This window comes from Spermophilus citellus (assembly GCF_964194105.1).
Source record: "Spermophilus citellus genome assembly, chromosome: 11".
NCBI classification, from domain to species: domain Eukaryota; kingdom Metazoa; phylum Chordata; class Mammalia; order Rodentia; family Sciuridae; genus Spermophilus; species Spermophilus citellus.
This window is the reverse complement of record NC_138192.1, coordinates 136,129,972-136,154,752: the sequence shown is the minus strand read 5'-3', so window position 1 is coordinate 136,154,752 and position 24,781 is coordinate 136,129,972. Positions and strand designations below refer to the sequence as shown.

Here is a 24,781-nt window from a genome sequence, read left to right as displayed (position 1 = left end):
CTCTGGTGGTCCTGTTATGTAGTGATGACCCTCCCCTCTGGTGGTCCTGTTATGCAGTGATGACCTTCCCCTCTGGTGGTCCTGTTATGTAGTGATGACCTTCCCCTCTGGTGGTCTTGTTATGCAGTGATGACCTTCCCCTCTGGTGGTCCTGTTATGCAGTGATGACCTTCCCCTCTGGTGGTCCTGTTATGTAATGATGACCTTCCCCTCTGGTGGTCCTGTTATGTAATGATGACCTTCCCCTCTGGTGGTCCTGTTATGTAATGATGACCTTCCCCTCTGGTGGTCCTGTTATGTAATGATGACCTTCCCCTCTGGTGGTCCTGTTATGCAGTGATGATCCTCCTCTCTGGTGGTCCTGTTATGCAATGATGACCTTCCCCTCTGGTGGTCCTGTTATGCAGTGATGACCTTCCCTCTGGTGGTCCTGTTATGCAGTGATGATCCTCCTCTCTGGTGGTCCTGTTATGCAGTGATGACCTTCCCCTCTGGTGGTCCTGTTATGTAATGATGACCTTCCCCTCTGGTGGTCCTGTTATGTAATGATGACCTTCCCCTCTGGAGGTCCTGTTATGTAATGATGACCCTCCCCTCTGGTGGTCCTGTTATGCAGTGATGACCTTCCCCTCTGGTGGTCCTGTTATGTAATGATGACCTTCCCCTCTGGTGGTCCTGTTATGTAATGATGATCCTCCCCTCTGGTGGTCCTGTTATGCAGTGATGACCTTCCCCTCTGGTGGTCCTGTTATGTAATGATGACCTTCCCCTCTGGTGGTCCTGTTATGCAGTGATGATCCTCCCCTCTGGTGGTCCTGTTATGTAATGATGACCTTCCCCTCTGGTGGTCCTGTTATGTAATGATGACCTTCCCCTCTGGTGGTCCTGTTATGTAATGATGATCCTCCCCTCTGGTGGTCCTGTTATGCAGTGATGATCCTCCCCTCTGGTGGTCCTGTTATGTAATGATGACCTTCCCCTCTGGTGGTCCTGTTATGCAGTGATGATCCTCCCCTCTGGTGGTCCTGTTATGTAATGATGACCTTCCCCTCTGGTGGTCCTGTAATGCAATGATGACCTTCCCCTCTGGTGGTCCTGTTATGCAGTGATGATCCTCCCCTCTGGTGGTCCTGTTATGTAATGATGATCCTCCCCTCTGGTGGTCCTGTTATGTAATGATGACCTTCCCCTCTGGTGGTCCTGTTATGCAGTGATGATCCTCCCCTCAGGTGGTCCTCTTATGCAATGATGACCTTCCCCTCTGCTGTTACCAAATGCTGGTTTCCTTTTTTTTTTCTTTTTTCCAAATGACCTTCCCCATTCCTGTTACCGAATGCTGGTTTCCTCTATGGTGGTCCTGTTACCAGATGCTGGTCTTACCTCCTGTTAGTCCTGTTACCGAATGCTGGACTTTCCCTCTGCTGGTCTTAGTACCCAATGCTGGTTTGCCCATCTGGTGGTCCTGTTTCCAGATGCTGGTCTTCTCCTCTGCTGGTCCTGTTAACTGATGCTGATATTCCCTCTGGTGGTCCAGTTCCAAATGCTGATCATCCCCTCATGTCATCCTGTTACCAAATGCTGGTCTTCCCTTCTGGTGAGTCACTGAATGCTGATTCTCCCTTCTGGTCCTGCTACTGAGTACTGGTTTTCTCTCTGGTGGTTACATATAGAATGTTCTCTTTATCTTGAGGACATGCAGTTGCTCTGGGTTGAGTTTAGATGTGGAATCATTTCCATTAGTGCACACAAGAGCCCTTGGAGGGTGAGCCCCCATATCTTTCCTATTCTGGGAGGTCTCGTGGTCACACTTTCAAAGATAGTGAGAGGCTGTACACATGACCACTGCAGGAGGAGGCATGGCTTGTCAACTGTAGATAGAGATGTGCTCCAAGATGAAGATCTGTTATTCCAAAAGTTCTTACCTGCAGAGTAGTCCAAATGTGTCTCCCTCCCATGAAACTCCAGTGGCAGAGGCAGCTGCCCACATCATTGTTCTTGTTCTCAGTGGCTGAAAACTAATGGTGGCTCTGGACTTTGCTGAACTTAGAACTAGTGCAGTTCCCCTGTCTCTTTTCCTCCTACCAAATGCCATCTCTCTCTCCTCCTCCTTCCTTTCAAATGGTTAAGGTTGAAAATCTCTATGTTCTTTTCTGAAACCAAATACTCATCCTCTGTCTACAGAATGATTCTAAATGCTGGAAATCAGAGGTGTCTGCACGTCTGTGACTGGAGAGAATTCACTATGGAGCCCTGCTAGGATGTACTTCCTAAGGAGGACTTCAACATGACCTCCTTGGTGGTGGTGTGGCTCAGTGGTTGAGCACCTGCCTAGCATGTGTGAGGCCTAGGTTCAATTCCTAGAATCACAGATAAGGTAAAATTATGTCCCATCCCTTGTTTCTTCCCATACTGTGATTTTGGTGCTTTTTCCCCTTGAATCCAGGTGGGCTTGCAATAGGCCTAATCCAGTGGCAGGTCACTAGAGAACCATGCACCTTTCCCCATTAGAATGCTAGCACTCAGCAGCCTTTGCTCAGACCAGGATTGTGCCCTGTCCCAAATCCACATGGTAAAGTCCTGTCTTCAATGTGGCTGTAACTAGAGGTGGGGCATGGGAGGAGGGAACTAACGTCAGAGGGTGGAGTCCTGATTAATGTTCTTATGACAGTGTAAGCTCATGTGCAGGCACTCAGCCATTGGAGGAGGCACCCATGGGGGCAGGGACCACCCTCACCGGGAGCACCGGGAGCAATTGGATCTTGGATCTGCCAGCACCCAGAACTCTGTGAAATACATTTCCATTGTCAAAGCCACCCCATCTGGTATGTTGTTAAAACAGCCTAAGCTAGCAAACACAATTTCCCTACACTCCTGCCCCACCATACTGTGAGGAAGCACAGCTGTCTTGGAGAGGACATGAGGCCCCATTCTCAGCCCTGTCCAGGCACCCTGCCTCCAGCCAGCTTCAGAATTATCTTGGAAGTGAACCCTGTGGTGCAGAAACAAGCCAGAAATGGAAGATCCATGAGCAAACTCGATGACAACTGTTGTGAAGCAATAACCGATCTATGCTGTGAACTTGTTTCCCTGAGGACTACAAAGGTGAAGGTGTCTGCAGAGTGGCCTTGGGCTTGGCAACCAACACTCTGCCTCTAAATGAAGACAGTTTTTGCATTATCTGTGCACACCCAGTGTTGCTCCAGAGCAGTGCTGCCCTTGGTTCCCACTCCTCTGAGGACCTCTTTGGAAACCTTCAGGCTCTTCCTTGATCCCTGGCTTGCAGCAATGTGGGGTATCAGTGAGCTTTCTACCCAGAGGCCAGTCTTCTAACTCTGGGAAACACGTTGAGATGTCTTTGTACTTTCTTCTCCTCTGGAATTGCGACTAGATACTAGCCTTCAACTTTTTTTTTTTTTTTAATACTGGAGTCTGAACCCAGGGGCACTTCACCACTGGGCTAATCTATAGCCCTTAATCTTGAGACAGGAAGTCAGTAAACTGCTCAGGCCCTTGCCAAGGTGCCGAGGCTGGCCTCCAACCTTCAATCCTCCTTTCTCAGCCCCCACTGGGGTCACAGGCATGCACCTTCATGCCTGGCTTAGTCTTGAACTTCTAAGTGTCTATGTTTCCCTGTTTATTTTTTGAGTGATTCCTGATTTCGTCTCCTCACATTACTGTCATCCTCTCCAGTCCACAGCTGGGTCCAGCTGACAGGTTCCTCATGTGGTTGCAGGCTCAAGAGAGGCTCCTGCCTCAGTCTCCCAAGCAGCTGAATGAAAAGGCACAAACCCTCATACCTGGCTTAGGTCCTCTTTTCAATTTATGTTGGTCTCAGGGGTCCACATTGGAAGTCTTCCTAAATATTCAGTGATCCTGGGGCTGGTGGAGAACGCTTATCTGGCATGTGTGAGGCACTGGGTTCAATTCTCAAAACCACATATGAAGAAATTAAATTAAATCCATCAACAACTAAAAATATTAGAAAAAAAAAGTATTCAGTGATCCTTAGCTACATGTTCAAGAACAAGGTGATAGGAAGCAGGTAAGGAGCTAGCATTCCGGAGTGGGTCTTGTCAAATGCTGGGCCTTGCTGTGGGAAGGCTGGGTGGGCAGTCCACTGTTAGGCCCACCCAAGTGCCACACTTCAGGGGCTCTTTGGGGACAGTGAGTCTCTCTCTGGATGCCTCCCTGCCTCACTTGTGCTGTGTGGTCTGACTCACACTTAGGCATACACACACATTCCTGGATCCTCTCTCAACCTTTCCAGGACCTGTACCTGGCAGAGGAGACTCCAGGCCAAGGTTCCTCTGGCTTTGTCACTCACCTTTGCCTCTGGACATCTCTGGCCCTGTCTCCCTTCTAATACCCTTTCTTGCTCCCCTCTGACAAGTGAGCAGGCCCCCAGTAAGGAACAGGGAACAGCAAGTGCCCAAACTATCACTCTAGTGCAGAGGGGCTTGATTCTAACCCAGATTGTGCTGTTATCCCTGGGACTTCTCCCCTCCCTGGGCTTCATTTCTTTGTCTGTCAAACAAGAGGGTGGCCCAAGTACGGTGTCCTCAGGTGGCTCACCCTGACCCATTTCTCTCCAGGGCCGAGTCTCACCTTTGCACACATGGTCACCTGGATCCTCTGTAGCAGAGTACACACAGGCTGTGTTCAATCATGGCTTTACCATGTTCTCACTGTGGTCTTGAGCGTGTCACTTTATCTCCTTGAATCTCAGTTTCCGTGTCAGTTGACTGCAGCTCATTACCCGTCCTGACTAGGAGCGGGTCCCCACCCCAGGCTGGCCCAGGGCTGGAGCTTGACCACGAGTGTTCTCTCTCCCTTCTAAGGTCAGCCTGTGCCAACAACAAAAAGAATGGTCTTTTCAGCACCTGCCAGGCTGGTCACTTGTCATTCTCATGAACCACAAGGCAAGAACCATTTCCATATTCCCAAAAAGGGAAGCGAGGACACCGAGGAAAAACTAAGACTTCTTGGAAGTTAAAAATGGGATTGTGGGGCTGGGGATGTGGCTCAAGCGGTAGTGTGCTCACCTGGCATGCTCGCGGCGCTGGGTTCGATCCTCAGCACCACATACAAATAAAGATGTTGTGTCCGCCGAAAACTAAACAATAAATATTTTAAAATTTTCTCTCTCTCTCTCTTAAAAAAAAAAATTAAAAAAATGGGATTGTTCAGGGGCTCAGGTTGTGGCTCAGCAGTAGAGCACTGGCCTAACAAGTGCAAGGTGCTGGGTTTGATCCTCAGCACTACATAAAAATAAATAAATAAAATAAAGTTATGGGGCTGGGATTGTGGCTCAGCGGTAGAGTGCTCACTAGCACGGGTGGGACTCGGGTTCAATCCTCAGCACCACATAAAAAATAAAGGCATTGTGTTGTGTCCATCTACACCTAAAAAATAAATATTTTTTTAAAAACGGGATTGTTCGGTCTGGGAGTGTAGCTCAGCAGGAGTGCACCTGCCTAGCATTGCAAGTCCCGGAGTTCCATCCCCAGCACCATATACACAAGATTGCTAAAAGAAAAATTCTATTTGAAAGCTAAGAGAGATGAAATTGAAGAATAGAAGTGTAGCATCAGCGAATATGAGCAACAGGGGAGGCCCCAAGGGTGGAGGGTGTGTGGCCACTTGCCGCCAGCAGATGAAGTCTGCAGAGTCCCGGGGCTCCTGGGGAGGGCAGGGCCCACGGGTCACACCATCAAAGCTGTGGCAGGCACCTGGTTACAGTCACTGAAGGCACCTCACCGACAAGCACTCACGTCTACCGACAAAGGGTCCAAGTCCCTGCCTTGTGCTGGCACGGTGGTGGGCACAGATCCGCTCGCCGGGAGCCCACTTTCTCTTGGGAAGACAAGCCACGAACAGAACAACGTCAATTGCAGGGGGGCGGGAGGTGCAGAGCTGGGGATGCACCGTGCCGTCCAGCATGCACCATCAGAGAGACCCGGGCGGAGCGCGGGGAGGAAATGGGGGGCAGGAGCACAGGCCTGCGCCCCACGGGACCTCGCTGGGTGCGGGGCACCACCCAGCAGTGGGTCAGGCCCTGAGCCTTACCAGCAGCAGCCCGTCTTGGGGTCCCAGGTGGGGGCACTGAGACCAGAAGGGCAAGGCACTCACCCAAGGAACAGGCCGTGCTGGGCGGCTTCTCTCAGGCCCGGATGCGCGATCCCGGCGCCGGCCGCGCTGGGGCTGGGGGGAGGCAGGCGGACCGTGAGGACGCGGCGGGTTCCCAGCCCGAGCGTCCGTCCCGGAGGCCCGGCGGGCGCCCGGGGGAACACACCCACTGGGTACGCGACGCGCGGACCGCGGGGCGCGTCCGCCCGCTCCTCCCAAGAGCCCGACCCCGTGGTCCGGCGTCCCCGCGGCGCGCCTGCGCCTGGCCCCCTTCCGCCCGCCGCGCAGCCTGCTGGGACTTGTAGTCCGGCGGCTGCCGGGCCCGGACGCCGGGACTCGGAGTCCCAGAGAGCCGCGCGACCGCCACGACGCCTCCGCTGCCGCTGTCTTCTCGCGGGCTAGGGGCCCCGGGCGTTCCGGGAGAGCGAGGCGGCGCTGGGAGCCCGCGGGCGCTGCGGAGCGGGCCGGGAGGCTGGGATGGAGCCCCCCGGAGGTGGGCGGGCCGCGCCTGCCGGGCGGGGAGGCCGGGGCGCGGGCCGGGCGGAAGCGGGCGGAGGGAGGCGGCCGGCGGGGCCTCCCGGCCGACCCCGCTGACGAGCGGCCTGCGTCCCCAGGGGCCTGAGCGAGCGGGCCGAGCGGGCCTCCGGGCCGCGGACCGACGGCCGCGCGGACATGGCTCACCTCCGCGGCTTCGCGCACCAGGTGAGGCTCGGCGGCCGCGCGTGCGGGCTGTGGCGGTGGCGGGGGGCGGCGGCCGCAGGCCTGGCGGCGCGGCCCGCGGCGGAGGGGGCCGGAGGTGGCCCTGCGGGCGCGCCGGTCAGCAGGTGCGGGGCCGCTGGTGCGGAGCCCGCCGGGCACCGGTGCTGGCAGCGAGGCCAGGAGGCCGAGGCGCCTTCCCCGCCGTCTGCTGCTGCGGAGCCGACGGGACGGGAGCGTGGCGCGGCCGCAGGGCCGAGGCAGTTGCCGGCCTCCCGCTGCGTGGCCGTGGCCGCTCGCTCCCAGCGCCCCGCGGGCGGCCCGACCCCGGCGCGGTGCGCGCTCGCCTGCCGCGGACACTGCCCTGGGCCCTCCGCCGTGGGCCCTCCTCCCGTGGGCCGCGTCCTTGAGCGCTGGGCGTGCGAGGCACAGGAAGCGCGTCCGCCACCTGGGGCAGGAACTGGGTCCCCGCTCCTGGGAGGAAACCGGGAACCGCCTGGAAGCCCGAACGCCACCCGCGGCCAGGGTCCCTAGGCCAGGTGTGGTCAGACGGCGACGGGGCTTGCTGACCTGGGCGGAATTAAGCCATCGATTTTCCTTCGGTTTTGCCATTTCGTGTCTGGTAGTTACATGTTTGAGATCCTGGGAGAAAAACCCATCTTCAGCCTATTTTTAAGAGCTGCAGGATCAGCTTCTGTGGGTCACAGAATGACACAATGGAACTGTGTGCTGCCCTGTGGAGGGAGCACGGGATGCTGGTGAAGGGACCGCAGAGGCAGGGAGCACCTCTGTCCGGGGCCAGTGGCTCCGCTGGGGTGTGAGATACTTGTGACAGTGGCAAGAGACCTTGTGGGTGCTATGCTGGCACTTGGCCTGTGGAGCAGCCCCTTGCTGGGATTACAGGGCGCAGTGCCCCCACAGCCTTCACTTGTACTGGACTTACTCCCTCCACCTGGCCAGTTCCTGCCAGGTGGTAAGCACCCAGCCCTCCCTTTTGGGTGGTGGCAGGGGTGTCTCCCGGCGTGTACATGGGTTGCTCCTCATGACTAACAAGACAAGTTGGCACACAGGCAGAGCCCCCCAGACCTGGCCACCCCAGGGATGATATGGAGAACTGGGGTCTCTATTACCAGAGCTAGTTGAGTGTCTGAGCAGTCCATCATATCCACCATCCTGATGAGGAATCATACCCCTGAATTGTGAGCTGCTTAGCTTTCTTTCACCAGGAGGCCTTGGGAACAGGGCTGTTCTTATAATGAAATTATAGGGTCAGCGTATAATTATAGGGTCTTCTGCTAAGACTGACTGACCCGCGGCATTGGGCACCCAGAAAGCAAGGCATGTGGGGCTTGAGGCTGCCACCTTCCCTGCTGAATCCAGAACTCTGCTTGGCATCTGTACTTTCTTCTGCTCTGAGGCAGTAGAGTTCTGAGTGCCTGGCCTGGGGGTGCCCTGGACAGACACGACTCTGGGCCCTCAGAGGGGGCAGGAGCACAGCAATAAGACACTCTGAGGAGAGGGAAGGCCCTGAGAGTTGGAGGGTGATGGTGCCCCACCTTTGCCAGGTTTTCTTCTCAGGCCATCTTAGAAGGCAATGGACTGTGTCTTCAGAGTGACAGGGATGTGCGCCGGGCAAGTCTGAAGTCTCCAGGACAGCTTCAGCTCCCTCATAGTGTCTGGGGCTTATGCCAGGGTGGGTTTGTGATTGAAGCAGAAGGATTGGTAAGGCATCATCGTAGAGTGCCAGGTGGGGGCTGAGAAGGTGACCTTGGGCCTGGTGGAGGAGAAGCAGAGCTGCTGCTTAGACCTGGTCTTGGCACTGGTATTCAGGACTGAGCAAGGAACAGGGTGGTCCCCACCCAGAACAGAACCACCTACCTATCAGCACCTGGTGGGCGGTTGAGTTGGTGCTGAACACACATACCTCTAGGGGTCTTTCCTTTCAGATAGAGCCTGGGTCTAATTTGATCTGTGTTGCCCACCCCTAGGCTGAGAATAGCCTAACAATCAGCCATGATCTCATGGGCTTTTATGGCTCCTTTTTCAAACATATCAATAGGAGTGGAGATGTGGGGGCAAATGCTGCCTGCCCAGGCCAGCACAGCTAGTGGGACCCCAGGGAGCACTCAGCTTTCTCTGCCTAAGATACCTCAGTTGGGACTTCTAGGATTTCATGGTGTGCACTGGCTTTAGGACTGGGCAGTGAGGAAGATCACTAGCTGGACTGGTTGCCTCTTAACTACTCAAGCCAGAGAACTGTGGACAGCACAGCCAGCCTGCTTGGAAGGATTAAGAAGCTGCCATACTGAGCTGCTGGTCTTGTCCCAGGGTTCCTCTCCCTCCCTTCTTTCCATTCCCACTGGGCACACTTTGCAAAGTTCCTGTCATCTGTGGAGCCTGGTGCTTAGAAAGGGGTTACAGAGTTGCAGCTTCTGTGCTTTCCAGGTCGTTCTCTGTGCTGTGCCCGCCCTCCCTCCTTGGTCACACACCCTGGGAAGGCAACTAGTTGACAATTTTAGATTGAAACGTAGTCTTAGACGGGACTCAGTCTGCCCAGCACCAAGGCAGCTGTGGTGCACAGGTGTCTGCTCTTGGAGGATGGGGCTTCTTTCTCAGAAGCATGGTGAGCACACCCCTCCAGGACAGGCCCTTTTGTTAGGACTGAGACGCTACCACTGGAATGGTCAGTGGCTGTGGTAGGACAAGGTGTGATTTTGCCTTTTGGTACCTAGCCACTTGTAATAAGGTGCCATTTGTGGGGAGGCACTTCTAGTGCAAGTGAGACCTGGGCCGGGCTAGAATACTGTCAGACAAGACTCAGGGCACCCACCCTCAGCCCTGGTTCAGGCTTGCCAAGGCCCCCAGCCTCATGGGCCCTGGGGTGCACTGGTACTCTATGCGTGCTCCTCACCTGAGCCTGTGGAGACAGCACTGTCAGTGGGTTGTGGTACACAATGTCCTCGAGGCCTAGGACGTCTCATGGAAAGAGGCCAGGGTGTGCCCAGTGGCACCCTGGAGGACCTGTGCTCTGTCCATCCTCTGCACAGAAGACCAGGAGCCATCTTTGCCTGGTGTGCTCAGGCAGCCCTGGCTCAAAGTCCAGAGTGTGGTTTGGGTCTTCTTTTGGACACAGTCTCTGCTGGCCTGGTGCTGACACTTGGAGTGTGCTGGGCTGTGCACAGAGCACCTTCTGCACTGTTGGCTTAGCAACTCTTAGGCTCTGTCCCCATCTGAGGACTGTGAAGGGAAGCCGTTTGTGTTGGTTGGATGTCTAGAATCAAGCACCCAAGAAAGCATTGGCGTCAGCTCAGTGCTTCAGGATGGGGATGCCCTTGTAAGGGATAAGGCTTTCAGGAGTGCCGAGGATGTGTTTAGCCCATGCTAGATTTTTAATTTTTTTTTTTTTTTTTGGTGGGGGGGTTACCAGAAATTGAGCTCAGGAGCACTCGGCTACTAAGCCACACCTCCAGCCCTATTTTGTCTTTTATTTAAAGACAGTGTCTCGCTGAGTTGCTGAGCGCCTTGCTTTTGAGCTGGGATTACAGGTGTGTGCCACCACACCTGACCTGTGCGGGATTTTTTATTTTTATGGGAGTTTATATTTTCTAGGGAAGTTTCAGGTTTGTAGTAAAACCAGTGAGAGTTTTGAACCAGGCCCCACCTCATCTTGTTATTGACTCTGGTGTGCTACATTGTTGCAACTTACAGACCCTACCTTGTCTAAGACCCATCCTTTCTCCTTGGAGAACAGTGTTAAATTAAGCTTAGATTTTCTGAACAAGGGATAAAAGAAGAAACCAGAGAAGAATAGAGGTGAGCTCCCCTGGGTTCCTTGCTGGAGATGATGCCCCCACCCAGCAGGGTGGTCTCTGACCTGCTGTACACCCTCTGTCCTGTGGGCCTCTGCAGCACTCTCGTGTGGACCCTGAGGAGCTCTTCACCAAGCTTGACCGCATTGGCAAGGGCTCATTTGGGGAGGTGTACAAAGGCATCGACAACCATACTAAGGAGGTGGTGGCCATCAAGATCATCGACCTGGAGGAGGCCGAGGATGAAATTGAGGACATCCAGCAGGAGATCACAGTGCTCAGCCAGTGTGACAGTCCCTACATCACCCGCTACTTTGGCTCCTACCTGAAGGTGTCTGTGGGGATAGGGAGGGGCTTACATGCTCTGTGCCTCTCATTGTCTCCTGAGGTCCAGAAGGATGTGCCTGATGTCTTGTGGGTCGGTGGGGTGGTGGGGAAGAGTGGAGCAGGTGCTGCTGAGTGCCAGGGTCCCCCTCCAGAAGTGCAGGGAGGCCTGAGAGTTCAGCAGATCAGGCCCTCCAGAAAATGTCATCTTGGGGCTTGCAAGAAAGGAGTAGAGTCCACAGGGTCAGCTGCTCTGCAGTGGCCATAGTGACCCAGGTGCATGCTGTGGGCCCTGCTAAGAGCCCTCTGTGGGACCCCTGCAGGCAAAACTCAGAGCCCAGCCTGGATGTGCCTCTGCTGGCAGCAGTCACTGTTGGGCCTGCTGAGGACCAAGCCTGATAATGTGGCTACCTGGCATGCCTGGGCTGTTGGTGAAATGGGCTGGCAAGGCCACTAGAACCCTTCTGGTTTGGCATTCCTGCCAGGGACTGGTCTGGTACAGCCCTTTGTGACCCAAGCCCTAGCTGACTCCTGGTTACGGGTGGTACTGGCCTATGGACCCCGCACTTAGGCACGCCCCTCCACTTACTGCCAGGCACTTACAGGTTCTCTCTGCCTAGGGCACCAAGCTGTGGATCATCATGGAGTACCTGGGCGGGGGCTCTGCACTGGATCTGGTGAGTGCAGCTACACAAGGCAATGTCCTGGGACCCACTGACCTGCAGACCTTGAATCAGGGGCTTCTGGGGGCCTCCTCTTTGGTGTCTTAATCCATTAGATGTTAGGAATGTTAACCAAAAATGAACCACTACTCACAGTCTTGCTTAGTTTGGTGCTAAAAGGGGTTCTGGGTCTTAGTGACCTGTGGAGTAATCAGGGTTAGTGTCCTCAGGCAAACAGGCTGCAGGGTGAGGAGGGACCAGGCTCTCATGTTTCCAGAAAAGGCAAATGTAGTTTTACCTTCTTTAAAAGGAAAGATTCTGCTCCTCCTTTCCCTCATTTGCCCTGACCAGCATCTGATACTTGTTTCAAAAGTACTTAAAGAACACAAACTCCCAGCCTTCTGCAGGGCTACCCCTATTCCTCTAGGGGGATGGGTTTGGGTGCGGGTGGGGCTGAGGTCCTGCCTTGCTGTCTTCTTCCAGCTGAAGCCAGGCCCACTGGAGGAGACCTACATCGCCACCATCCTGAGGGAGATTCTGAAGGGCCTGGATTATCTGCACTCAGAGCGCAAAATCCATCGAGACATTAAAGGTCCTGCAGGGTGGGCGTGGTTCCCCTTCTGCCCTGGGCTATCCTGACCTTGGAGAAGTTGGGTGTGTGGGGCATGTGGCCACCCAGGGATTAAGCAGTCCAATCTTGCTCAGCTTTCAGAGGATGCTAGTGTTGGGGATGGAACCCATGACCTTGTCCATGCTGGACAGGCACTCCACCACTGAGCTACATCCACCACAACAGAGCCCTTTTAGTCACACATCCTCACGTGTGAAAGGGACCAGCTGTGCACCAAGTGTAGGGCAGGCTGGTGTAAACTTAGTGTTTATCTTTGTCTGTGGTCTGGGGTATGTTTGTGTGACCCTTCTTGCTAAGCCCAGTTGAGCTGGTTCTGTAGGGAGGTGCATGCTGAGGGTACTGAGACTTTCTTTATATGGTGGATATGCTAGCAGAGTGAGGGGCCTCCTGCTTGTCCCATGTCAGCTGTTCTTTGGGTTGGGGTCACTCACAGGAGCCCACGGGGGAGTTGCTTTGTTTTTGGAATTCGTCAGAGTAAAACCAGATTTTTGAGACTAGATTCTCTGCTTTTGTTGGTGGGTGAGCTGCAGGCCTCTGCAGCCAAGGACTCCTGCTTAAGTCTCAGCAGCTAATTGCAGCAGGGGACGCCTGTTGGCAAAACCAGATTCTTCTCCACTACTGTGGAGTGGCGCCTGTAGCTTTTAATGATGGGCCATACCCTCTAGCAGCAGACCCCTGCAGCTCACTGCCAAGCCAATTTCTTTTGGGGTTCTTGTCTTGCAGATTAGAAGAATTAAATCCACAGATGAGGAAGAGTAAGCATAAAAGAGTAGAGTTTATTCAAGTGAGAAGAAAAAGAGGCAGAACTCCCACAGGGCAAGTGGGGACGTGTGAGGGTTGCCACTTAAACCTACAGTCTAGGGGATTTTATAGCTTCTGAGTGGGGGCATTGATCCAACCATGCTCAACAGGTATTGGGATGTCCCCATCACCCAGGAAAAAGGAGTTGGCCAGAATATTTGGAACATTTCTACAGGTTGACCTCAGGGAGTGACCACCTTTATGTTGAAAAAAAGGCTTGACATAAGCCTCTCATTGAACAAGAGCCAGACTCCTGGCTTGTGGGCTCCTTCTGGTAGTGCTCCGGGGCTCAAGGTGGCCTGGTTTGAGAGTGGCAGGGAAGACTCGGGTCCCCAGGGCCAGGTCCCCTGGCACCTGTTAGGTGGCTGTGCACAGGGCTTCCTGGGCCCTTGTGGAGCCCAGGGTGATGCCCACTACCCTGTGTTGAGCAGCTGCCAATGTGCTGCTGTCGGAGCAAGGTGACGTGAAGCTGGCAGACTTCGGGGTGGCAGGGCAGCTCACAGACACACAGATCAAGAGGAACACGTTCGTGGGCACTCCCTTCTGGATGGCACCTGAGGTCATCAGACAGTCAGCCTACGACTTCAAGGTGGCGGCAGTAGGAAGGGAGGTGGGGGGGCACTGCAGCCCCACAGGTGCCTCATGCTGCCACTGTCCCGTGTGCTGCCCTGTCTAGGCTGACATCTGGTCCCTGGGCATCACGGCCATCGAGCTGGCCAAGGGGGAACCACCCAACTCTGACCTCCACCCCATGCGCGTCCTGTTCCTGATCCCTAAGAACAGCCCGCCCACACTGGAGGGCCACCACAGCAAGCCCTTCAAGGAGTTCGTGGAGGCCTGTCTCAATAAGGACCCCCGTTTTGTAAGGCCTGACCCCGGCCCGGCCCTCACAGCTCTGGGGCACTTGTGGAGGGAGGATGTGGGCTCAAGGTGGGCAGGGGCAGTGGAACAGCCCACCCCCTGCCTCCTCTGAGAGGAGGTGAATGGCGCCTACTGACTGCCCTCCCTCCCCCAGCGGCCCACAGCCAAGGAGCTGCTGAAGCACAAGTTCATCACTCGCTACACCAAGAAGACCTCCTTCCTCACTGAGCTCATTGACCGATACAAGCGCTGGAAGTCGGAGGGGCATGGCGAAGAGTCAAGCTCCGAGGACTCTGACATGTGGGGCCCCACTCCCCAGAGCTGTCCGCTGCCTTCATGCCCCATAGCCTTGGGTGCTTTGGAGGGAAGGGGGTCTCCACTCGAGAAGCAGGGCCTGGGCGGCTGGCTGGGGCTGGGGTCTGGTGTTGGGCTAAAGGAAATGGCCTGTTGGGTCACCTGCATGGTGTGGCTTGGTTAGGGCTACCCACGTCGACTTGCTCCCTCAGAAAACATGAGAGGCACTTGAGACCCTGGAGGTCCCTCCCTGCACCTGGGTCATTCCTGACTCGTCCCTCTTTCTAGTGATGGCGAGGCTGAGGACGGGGAGCAGGGCCCCATCTGGACGTTCCCTCCAACCATCAGGCCGAGCCCACACGGCAAGCTGCACAAGGGGACCGCCCTGCACGGCTCCCAGAAGGTCTGTCCTGGCCTGGCCCTGGGGGCTGTGGCCCACCCCTCCACCCCACCCCATCCAGCTGTGTCAGAGCCACATGTGGTAGGGGTACAGGGTGGGCTGGGAGTGGGGCTCCAGGGAGGTCAGCCTCCACAGGGCCCAGATGAGCTGCTTGAGGAGGCCACAGTGGGTTGGACTGGAGCGTTGCCTGACCCCACCCCATGCCTCTGCCCTCAGCCTGCAGAGCCTGTCAAGAGACAGCCAAGGTCCCAGAGCCTGTCCACGCTGGTCCGGCCTGTATTTGGAGAGGTGAGGGTAGGGCTGGGCTGGGTCCCCCAGGGCCACGGTTTTGTTCCCAGACACCTGTCCTGAGCACCTTTGAGTGGGGCCCTGACCGACTGGAGCTGGGTTTCCTCCTGTCGGTCTCCAGGTCTCTGGCAGCTGACGGTGGTCAGGCGTATGGGTCGGGATTCATAGTGGAAGGACCACAGACCACTGACAATACCCTGGAAAGACCTTTGTGTCCCCAGGCCTGCCGAGGCCGTCTGGCATCCCAGGTGCTCTGAACAGGATGCACATCCTGTGACTTTGTGACACACAGCGGACAGGGAAGGATTGGGGTAGTTCAAGGTCAGGGCCACCTGAGAGCCATGTGACTTCCGGTGTGTCTTTACACGTGTCACCTGCTGGTGGCAGGTGAGAGCCATCTCCAGAAATAGAATGTAGCCAGGACCCCCACCCCCAGATCTGGACCTGGGACTTAGGTGGGCTCAGACCTGCCTTCCCAAGAGCACCAGTTACCACCCCTGGGGTGACCGCAACAGGTGGAGTCCAGGTAGGGAGGATGGGACACTGGTGAGAATACAGGAACAGCCGAGGCGGTGACTTGAGTCACATAGGTGCAGTCTTTTGCGTGTGTCCTAGGGAATTGGTCCAGCCCACAGTCCCACGGCAAGGTGACCTCGGTAAGGAGGCCTCTCGGGATTGGAGGTCCCATGATAACTGCTGCTGTGGCCCTAGGGTCAGGTTGGGATGTGTCGCAGACCTGCACACTGCCTGGGTCTGGCCCTGCTGTTCCCGTGGTGGCTGGGCGGCATGTTTTTCCATCAGACTGGACCCATTTGACTGCGTTTGTGACCACAGCTGGGAGGAAGCCACATATTCCCTCCCGGGAACCAAGGCCCAAGACTCCCTGGAGCACAGCGGGAGGGTGGGCCTTGTGGAAGGGCAACTGGAGTCCCTCGGCGGGGAAGGCCACACTGCCACCCCTAGCTTGCTGGGGACTCAGTGCGGGTTCCAGGTGAGGCCCCCAGTCAGGCCAGGTTTCTCTGCAGCTCAAAGAGAAGCACAAGCAGAGTGGCGGGAGCGTGGGTGCCCTGGAGGAGCTGGAGAACGCCTTCAGTCTGGCTGAGGAGTCCTGCCCTGGCATCTCCGACAAGCTGGTGGTGCACCTGGTGGAGCGAGTGCAGAGGTGAGCCGCCCAGGGGGGTGGCCTTTGTCCTTTCTAGTTTGTGCTCATGGGTCTGGAGAGGCCAGGCGGGTGTCTGGCACCCAGAGTTCAACCCTTAGCCCCGTGGTCTGATGTCTGGGACAAAGTCCCTGGCCCAGGGGCATGGCGTCATGCAGCTGACCTCTGACCTCCCCCGTGGCTTCCTGTGGGGCCTGCTGCTGAGGCCTTTCTATATCTGTGGTGTGCCTTGGGACAGGCCGGGCCCTCCCAGCAGCTGCTGGGCTGGGTTCCAGGTTCTCACGGTTGCGCTGCAGGCACCTGTTCCCTGCCCCTCCCTCCTGGAGATGCCCACCCCCGCACTCTTGGGGGCTGGGTCTGTGCCAGTCCATGCCGCTCCCAAGACCTGAGGCACTGCTGCAGACTGCACCGAGAGCCCCAGGGCCTGGCCCCGGAGCATGTCTAAGTGGCCAGGCAGTGATGTGATGGCCCTTCCTCCGCAGGTTCTCACACAGCAGGAACCACCTGACGTCCACCCGCTGAGCACCGGGTCACTCTTCATGGAGAGCCGGTGCTGCGTCTCTGTTCTGAGCTGCAGAAGGTCCGTGCTGAGCTGGAAGCCCCCTCGTGCTGTGCTGTGACTGTCAGGGCATGCCAGCCTGCAGGCCTCACCACCTGGTCGTCCTCCCCCTGCTCCCTACCCTGTCCCCCGCTCTCCTGGCCTGGCTGAAGCTACACCCAGCAGCAGGGAGCCCGTGGAGACCAGGCAGCCAGTGGGGCTGTCTTGGCCCTCTCAGGTTTCCCTGAGCTGGCCCAGCCCTCCACATTCAGCCCTAGGTAGCCAGACCAAGGAGCAGAGCGGCCGACAGCTCTGCCTCCTCCCCGCTCAGGTGGGCAGGAAGTGTCAGGACACCCAGCCTGGGACACACCGTCCTTGGAGTCATGGTGACCATGTGGCCCTAGACCTGCCTGTGGTGCCAGGCAGGCGCTGTCTCCTCATGAGTATTTGTGTCATCAGATGTGTTGTTTTTTAAGAAAACCAAGTTTCTTGTTCCCTTCAGTGCTGTGAGGGTACGTGTTGAAGGCCCTGCCGCTCTCTGTTGTTAATAAAGACCTGGCCTGCAGTCGTGCCGCCGCGGGCTGGCCAGGCCAGGCTCCTCCGCCTGTCTCCCCAGGCCCACCCTGGTGGTGGCCTCCCTTCTCCCTCCCTGGAGTCAGAGTTCTGCACGGCCCACTGGAGAACAGAGAAAGGCAGAGGGCATAGGTGGGTGAGAAGATGCTGTTTATCTTCAGTCACAAAAGTTAACAGGTGGCATGTGACTCCTCCCTGGCCAGGGGCTCAGCTCTGCTGTTCCAGAGGCCCATGGAGTAGAGACTGGTCAGCTCCGCTAGACTAACCTTGCAGGGACCCCTGGGCCAGCCTGGGGCCTCTGCAGGGCCTGCATCCAAGGCCTGACTGATGTGGATGGAGCTGGGGCCATGAGGCTACAGGCAGGTGTGGGGCTATCTGCCTGGTTGTTCAAGGCCTGCCCTCAGATGGGGCCCTGCCCCACACTCCAAGCAGGGTTCCATGTCCCTTTTGAGGACCTATGAGATGGAGACATCTGTTTCCCAGCCACCCACTGGCCTGCACTACTGCATTGTGAGGGGAAAAGCCAGGGCGTCGCTGAGGCCTCCAGTGCTGTTGGTGCCGCCTCCTGTCTGGCAGGAAGCTCTGGGGCCCCCGCTGGGTCTGCTTGTCCACAGCCTTCCACAGCAGGTCCTGGTCCAGGCCAGATGGGTTCACTCTTCCTCCTCCCTGACTGCCCCTTCAGACCCTGAGGCAGCATATGGACAGTCCTGCAGGAATCTTGGAGGCCGCCCAGGTGAGGTGCCGGCCCTCTGGATCACCTCCATCCACCTGCAGAGGGTCCTGCTGTCAGACCTGTGGGCTGGTGCTCACACACCCTTCCCACAGGCCCCCAACATGGAGTGAGTGAGTGGACAGCAGGGCCAGCTAGGAATCCTGCCAGCCCTCCTCAGCAGGGCACAAGGAGATGGTGAAATCACCTCTCAAACGTATACTTGCTCTCAGCCCGGAAGAAGTAGATGTGGGACTTGAACTGCAGCTTGAAGACATAGTCTTTGTGGATGCTATCAGCCTCCGTGGCGACACTCACACTATAGCCCAGCAGAGGGAGGCTGGCCAGGGGGTGGTCGTCCTGGGAGACACACAGGGTTCTGGAGACGGCTTGTACACACAGGCCAGGGAACTAGCCATCCCTGCCGCCCCCCCCCCCCAGAGAACCCAGGGGTGCTTTGCCATTGGGCTCTGATCTCTACTTGGAGACCAGTCCAGGCACGTTGCTGAGGCTGGCATGGCACTTGCAATCCCCCGGCCTCAGCTTCCTGCATCGTGGGAGCCCAGGCAGGACAGGTGAACACCCGAGCGCCACCTGGGCCCTGGCTCTGTTGAGCACACGTACCTGATGAGTCTTATAAAAGAACAGACAGAAGTTGGTGAAGACCACCCAGAGCTTCTGCCAGCCGTCACCGTTTTTGAACTTTCTCAGCAGATACCCTGAGAGTTGGTTCTGACAGCAAAAAGGGCAGAGGGGCACGTCAGCCAGCAGCCCCTCCCACCTGCCTCCCCCCCCCCCCACGTCCAGGCTCCTACAGGGACGCTAGCAGGACACACAGCCTGGGGACACTGACCCCAGTATTCAGACTGTCCATAGATTTACCCAACAGCAAGGAGAGGACAGGGCGGGGTTGGGGTGTGCTGTGTCTGGAAGGTGCTTCTGAGTGCTGGAGGAGGCACCCACCCCCAGGTCAGGACCAGGCCCTGCCCCTCCTGCCCCAGGTGGCTCTGAGGCCTGTGTTCCACAGACAACTTCTGGAGGTCAGCAGGGAGCTTACCAGTTCAGGGGGAGGAGGAAGGTCCTGCTAGGACCCTGCTCTGATATACTGACAATAAAGGGCCAGGCCTCAGAACCTGCCATGTTCTGGCACAACCCAGGTGGCCTGGGGGAGTCCCTGGGCCCCAGCCCAACAGAAAGGAGGAGGTGGACAGTGATCAGGCCTGGGGAAGGGTGGGCCAGAGTCCAGAGGGCACTGTCCTGGGGCAGTAGGGGCTTTCCTCTATGAGTGCACCAAGGCTGCTGCCCTGAGGCTCTTCTGGGGTCACCCCCAGGACACAAGTAGAGGGGTTCAACTGGATGAGAGGTTTCCCAGCTGACCTGCCAAGGAGGAAGGAGGAAGCAGCTGTCTGTGGCCAAACCCTGCACTCGGGGAAGTCTTACGACAGCCATACCTCGACAGCGGCACTGTGGTCAGCCCTGGACACACTCGTGTTCCGATACCAGCACACGTGCATCATGGTGTTGGCCCGGTGCTGGACCTGCCCCTCCAGGGAGCCTCGGGTCCCCCGGGCATCTTCTTCAGACTCCTGCTCTGGTGAGATCTCATCAGAGGACCCTGAAGGGAGCCAGCAGTGTTGGGTGCCTCCCTCCCCAGGGCAGCTTCCGGAATGGGCTGTGGGAGCTGGGTGGGTGGGTCTGCCTGGTGGGAGGGAGCATGCAGGAGGCCAGCAGGTTGATGGTGACCAAGGAAAGCCATTTCCAAAAAGCTCCCGGGGGCAGGGTCCTCGGCCATGACTCACTGGGGGCTTGCGTGCACAAGATGCCCCCTGGCAGCTCCGGGGACGGGGTGCTGCCGCTCCTGGCTGCTTGAATGGCAGCATTCAGGTCCAGCATCCACTTCTCCCTTTCCTGTCGCGTGCTGCAGGGCGGGAGTGGGCTCTGCTCATTCCTCCTGGCTCAGGAGGCCAGGGCAGGTGGGAGCACCTGTCCCAGGCCTGTGGGCCCAGAGCACTGTCAGAATTACCCCCCCCCCCCGCCCCCCAGCACAGGGAGGAGGAGGAGGGAGGGCAAGCCCTAGAGGATCCCAACTGGGCTGGTTTGTTCCAGGAACAATGTTCTGACACTGATTCAGCTGTCACTTCCTATGGGGGATGTGCCCAGGGCAGATGCCTGGATGCTGAGCAGGAGGAGCTGTTCCTGAGAGCCCCATGACCAGGGAAAGGTGCCAGAGTGCCTGGCACAGGCACGCTGCCAGGTCTTCCACCCCCAGCCATTGGCACTTCCCCTTGGCTGGAGGTCCCAGAACACTCGTGCCATGGGAGACCAGCCACCATGGAGACCTGCTGGCTGGCCTGTCCCCCTCAGAGGCCCACCCTTGCTGAGCATTGCAACACCCAGGGTGCAGGGAGTCGGGGGCAGCACCGTGGCTAGCCTGCAGAAGGTTCCTGGAGGCCCCGGGCACCCTGGGAGAGGACGCTTCTCTGGCTGTAGAACTTGGAAGCAGAGCTGGTCTCCATGAGAGAGGAGAGGTCACCCTCCCCTTAGCAGGGAAACTCGATGCACAGAGGGGACACAGGAGGCCCTTACCTGGCTGCCACCACAACTGTCTTCTGTGCTGCATAAATGGTGAAGCAGTAAGGAGCAGCCCATTCGCTCTCCTCCACCTGTGGGTGAGAGGAGGCTGGGGTGGCACCACCAGGATGTGCCGGTGAAGCCCAGACCTGAGGATGGCACCAGCCAGGGAGCCCCTGCTGTCCAAGTCTGCGTGACTACAAGGGACGTGACAGGTGGCAGCTGGTGTCCCCACCCTATGTAGCTGTCACCCAGGAGGACAAACTCTGGACCAGAGGGCACTCCAGTACTTACCGGTGGGTCCAGCACTATCAGCTGAAAATCAAGCAAAGGAGAAGTGTTGAGCTTTTTCACTGTCAGGAAGGAGCTGCGGCTCACAGACCTCACAGACCTCACAAGGTCAGATGCCAAGAGAAGCCTGCTGCAGCTTCTGGGCAAGTGACCCCAGGACATGATTCCCAAATGGACACCACCAGGAGAAGCCTGAGAGCAGACACAGCCACCCTCCCAGGAAGGCAAGGTCACCCAGGGATGCTGACGGTCTACACCAGGGGCTGGGGACAGTGTCCATCCCGTCAGAAGGCAGAGTAAGAGCAGTCTCCCAGGCTGAGGAGCACACCCATGCCACACCAGCACTGTTGTCACTCCTGCTGGGATCTCTGGACAGGCAAGTCACCAACATGACTAACAGTGACTTTCTCAAGCCAGGGGCCATCATGGAACAGGGGCACACGGTTGCTGGCAGGATGGTGACCACTGACAGCATGGGCCACAGCCTGGATGGGGATGTGGCGGGGGAACAGCTAAGGGATGGCGTGGCAGGGATGGGGTCGGAGAGATGCTAGGGGACAGCACTGATGGGGACAAGGTGGGTGGGGGGACAGGGCAGAGAACAGGACAGCTTGCCAGAAGAAGCCAGGGCACGAGAGCAAGTTCCCGTGTGACACAGGAGAGGGAGGGTGGAGGGCCAGTCTGTTGCCTGTCAAGTGGACTCCAGCTGGGTCAGTGGGAGGAGCCTACCCAATGGCAGGGGGCATTCTGGGTGTGGGCATTTCAGGAGCTCCCCTCACTCTTTGGGCATGCCCTGTGCTGCCCTCCAGGCGCCTGATGCTGTACTAGGAGACAGGCCACCAGCAGGATGGAGTCAGCTGGGTAAGGCAAAACCAGACTGCAGACTCAGCTAAGAGCATGTGCAGCCTGAAGCCTGGCCAGGCGGCGACCACAGGCTGCCCAAGGAGCCAAGAGCTCACAGAGAGCAAAGCTGTGCTGAGGGGCAGAGGGCCAGGGGGGTGCCCATGGCTGCTCAACCTGCCAGAGGGCAGCAGCAAAGGGGTGGACGTCCATGCCTGTTGCTTTTTTCCTCTGGTGCTGGGTGTTTGACTGGGGGGGGGGCACTCTTCCACTGGGCCAGCTCCTCCCTCACTGCTTCTCCTGCTTTGAGACAGGACCTTGCTAAGTCACAGAGGCTAGCCTGAGACTGTCATGCTCCTGCTCAGCCTCATGGGTGGCTGGGATGCCAGGCAAGGCCATCGTGCCTAGTGATACTGCCCTTTCTAAGGCTGTGAGCAGACACATGTTCAGACCATGTTGGTGGACCCGGCCACCAGGGTCCCTGTCCTACAGTGACAAGCAGAGACGCACCAAGACCTTGCCAAGTGCCCCCCCCCCGTGGGACCTTGAGGATACCCTAAGGTGTGGGAGCGCCCCACAGTGCTGTTCACCATTCTGGAGAGCCAGCTCCGCCTGGTGCCCGGGATGGGGGCCAGCTAAGTGCGCTTGGTGTGCCCCCAGTCAGCACCGACCCCACTGTGTGCGAGAGGACAGAGTGTGGGAAGAGGCTTGTGTGCCATTGGGCAGTGACTCGGGCCATACGCCTCCTGCAGGAGGGGCCACCTTGTGGAGACTAGCGTGGACACGTGTGGCCCCTGGAGGGCCAAGTGTTGAGAGATTTTATCTTACATTGTCAGTTATCTTTTCTATGATAAAAGTGTTTTATTTGTTTAAGTCCTAGGGCTTGAACCCAGGGGCACTTTTATCACTGAGCCACACCCCAGCCCTTTTTATTCTTTGAGACAAAGTCTCACTAAGTTGCTGAGGCTGGCCTAGAAGTAGTGATCCTCCTGCCTCAGCCTCCCACGTGACTGGGTCAAAGTATGGTTTAAAGTCAACTCTAAACCAATGGACCCAGTCCCTGAGCGGCCCCTGGTGGGCAGCAGGCCTCACACACCTACAGCAGGGCTGCCTTGGGGCAGAGCAATGAGCCTGGGTGGCGCAGCAGGTCTGCAGGTGAGAGGTCACTGCAGGCAGTGTCCTGGGCTGGGTACGTGCTCCTGGCAGAGCACGGACATTGGCTGCCGGTCCTTCCCACTCCCAAGACAGAGGCGGGCGCACACGGAACCCACAAGGCAAGGGAGCCTCCAGAGCCTGTGACTGACTGTGCCAAACAAGGCTCTCGAGAGTCAGCCACCAAGAGCACTAACCCAACAGGACCAGGCAGATGCTGACCATGTTGAAATGAGGCCTTTTCCTCTTGGCAGACAGTACAGCAGCATCAATGGCCAGTGGCTGTCCCAGCCCAGGAGTGTGCTAGGGGTGGGCGAAGCACACTGGTGACATGGACAGAAGCACCAATAGCCTGGTGTCCAGCCAGGGTGTGGACACACAGCTTGTGACTGTTGGAAGGGTGTTAAGGGCAGCTGGGCGGCTCCCAGTTCTGGAGGAAGGCTGTGCATGCTGTGTGTGTGTGTGTAGGCAGTGGCCACCAAGGCCCGCTCTGTGCTGGGAGCCAGGACAGGCTGCCCTGCCAAGGGCTGAAAGACCCACCTGGAGGGCTGAACCCTGGGTCATTGAGGAAGCCCAGGTGCCACGAAGGTTTGAATCAAGAAGAGCAGTCCAGCAGGGCTCAGCCCCTAGGTTTGATGCCCCATGAGACAGGCGGGGCGTGGGCACATCCCTGTGCCCTGGGCCAGCCTGGTGTCACTCACCAGCATGCCGCGGAGTGGAAGGAGACCCCGGATCCGGAAGTGGCTGGTCCCTGCTACACTCTTGCTTGTGTACAGCAACACATCTGAGAACTGAGGACAGGAAGCCTTAGACAAGTGACTGATAAAAAAAGAGACAAAGTTTTAATGTCTTCATGGTCGGACTCTAGTGGACTTTAGGAGGCCACCATGTGATCATCAGTCAGGGCAACCTGTCCTGGCCCCCAGCATAGAGGCTGAGTGCAGGAGGTATTTTGGAGGGAAAACACTTTTTTTTTCATTCATTTGACCCAGCAGCACAGGAGCAGGCTGCCTGAGGGCCGAGAGCAAGGGCTCTGGCCAGTGCTGACAGGCAGCTCCCCGCCCCATGGTGATGTGGGCATCCCCAGCTGGATCCAGAAGCAGGACAACAAAGGAGACCTGGTGGGAACAAGGACAGCTGGCGGGTCCTCAGGCCTCACGAAGACAGTGCTTGTGGGTCAGCACTGAGTCCTCCTGCTCGCCGCCAGACTGTAGGACACCCTACAGTCACAGGGGCCTGGATTGTCCCACCTTTTGGCTTCTGATTGCCCCGAACGAGAACAGAAAGGGACTGGCTTGGAGGCCTCCTCCCCCTTGGGACATCCCCAAACCCCTGCACGGCCAGGTGCACAGGCTGCTGACAGTGCAGCCTCCCTGCAGAGCAGCACCCATTCCTCTCCAGGTGTGACTCAGGCTGGGGATGCGGCTCCAATGGGCACGGGGCACCTACCAGGAAGAACATCCTCTGCTGCAGGCCCTTCTTGGTGAGCTTGTGCAGGCAGCCCTCCCGGATGAACTCCTGAAAGACAGCCCACGGCACGCGCTGAGCCCCCTGGGCGAGGCCCTCTGGCAGGGCCACCCCACCTTTCAGCAGCCCAACAGAGGGGTGCCAGAGGTCGGGCTGCTGCATTCACTGCCGGCACGCAAACGCCACACAGCCCTGTCAGGTGGCCAGCAGCTGCACTTGGAGGTGTGCGTCGAGCCTCGAGGACACGTCCACATGTAGACCCTCCCCCCCACATGTGGGTGTACACAGCAATGTCCTGCAGAGGAGGCCTGCACATAGGGCCTCAACAAGGAATGAGGCTCAGACACGCTGCAGAGGGCAGGAACCTACAGGAAGGGCCACTAAGTGGCCCCATCACACCGTGCGCCTAGAATAGGTGCCCCAAGACATCATGGCAGTGCTGCCAGGGATGGGTGTGGGACCGGGAGTGCAGGGACCCTGTCTGACCTGCCACAATCGTCCTGCAGGGTCACCACATGATGCCCGGTGCCCCTGGCTGCCTCCCATGCAGCTGCTCAGCTTGCTGTCAGACTGGGCATGTAGCCCGCTA

General features: G+C 57.5%; 2 protein-coding genes across 13 annotated transcripts in view; one reads left to right on the top strand and one right to left on the bottom strand.

Moving 5' to 3' along the window:
* Positions 1–6,478: 6,478 nt before the first annotated feature.
* STK25 (serine/threonine kinase 25) lies at positions 6,479–17,090 on the top strand. The gene is made up of 12 exons (XM_081261029.1): positions 6,479–6,619; positions 6,741–6,828; positions 10,732–10,962; positions 11,576–11,632; positions 12,101–12,209; positions 13,481–13,638; positions 13,726–13,911; positions 14,065–14,210; positions 14,493–14,607; positions 14,821–14,892; positions 15,918–16,054; positions 16,534–17,090. Exons 2-12 carry the CDS (start codon positions 6,799–6,801, stop codon positions 16,571–16,573), a joined length of 1,281 nt encoding a protein of 426 aa, XP_081117155.1. The 5' UTR covers positions 6,479–6,619; positions 6,741–6,798; the 3' UTR covers positions 16,574–17,090.
* Positions 17,091–17,293: 203 nt separating this feature from the next.
* The window catches only part of FARP2 (FERM, ARH/RhoGEF and pleckstrin domain protein 2), a 94,742-nt gene continuing 87,254 nt past the window's right edge, over positions 17,294–24,781 (bottom strand). For 11 of the 12 annotated variants that reach the window (XM_081261019.1, XM_081261020.1, XM_081261017.1 and 8 more), the window contains 9 exons: positions 24,175–24,243; positions 23,427–23,516; positions 20,725–20,757; positions 20,458–20,528; positions 19,671–19,789; positions 19,323–19,486; positions 18,496–18,603; positions 18,080–18,231; positions 17,294–17,930 (listed from right to left, as the gene is read on the bottom strand). In XM_081261019.1, coding sequence (XP_081117145.1) covers positions 17,813–17,930; positions 18,080–18,231; positions 18,496–18,603; positions 19,323–19,486; positions 19,671–19,789; positions 20,458–20,528; positions 20,725–20,757; positions 23,427–23,516; positions 24,175–24,243 — 924 coding nt within the window. In that variant the 3' untranslated portion in view covers positions 17,294–17,812. Of the gene's footprint in view, positions 17,931–18,079; positions 18,232–18,495; positions 18,604–19,322; positions 19,487–19,670; positions 19,790–20,457; positions 20,535–20,724; positions 20,758–23,426; positions 23,517–24,174; positions 24,244–24,781 lie in introns of all 12 variants that reach the window. The other variant, XM_081261024.1, reaches the window with a different exon arrangement.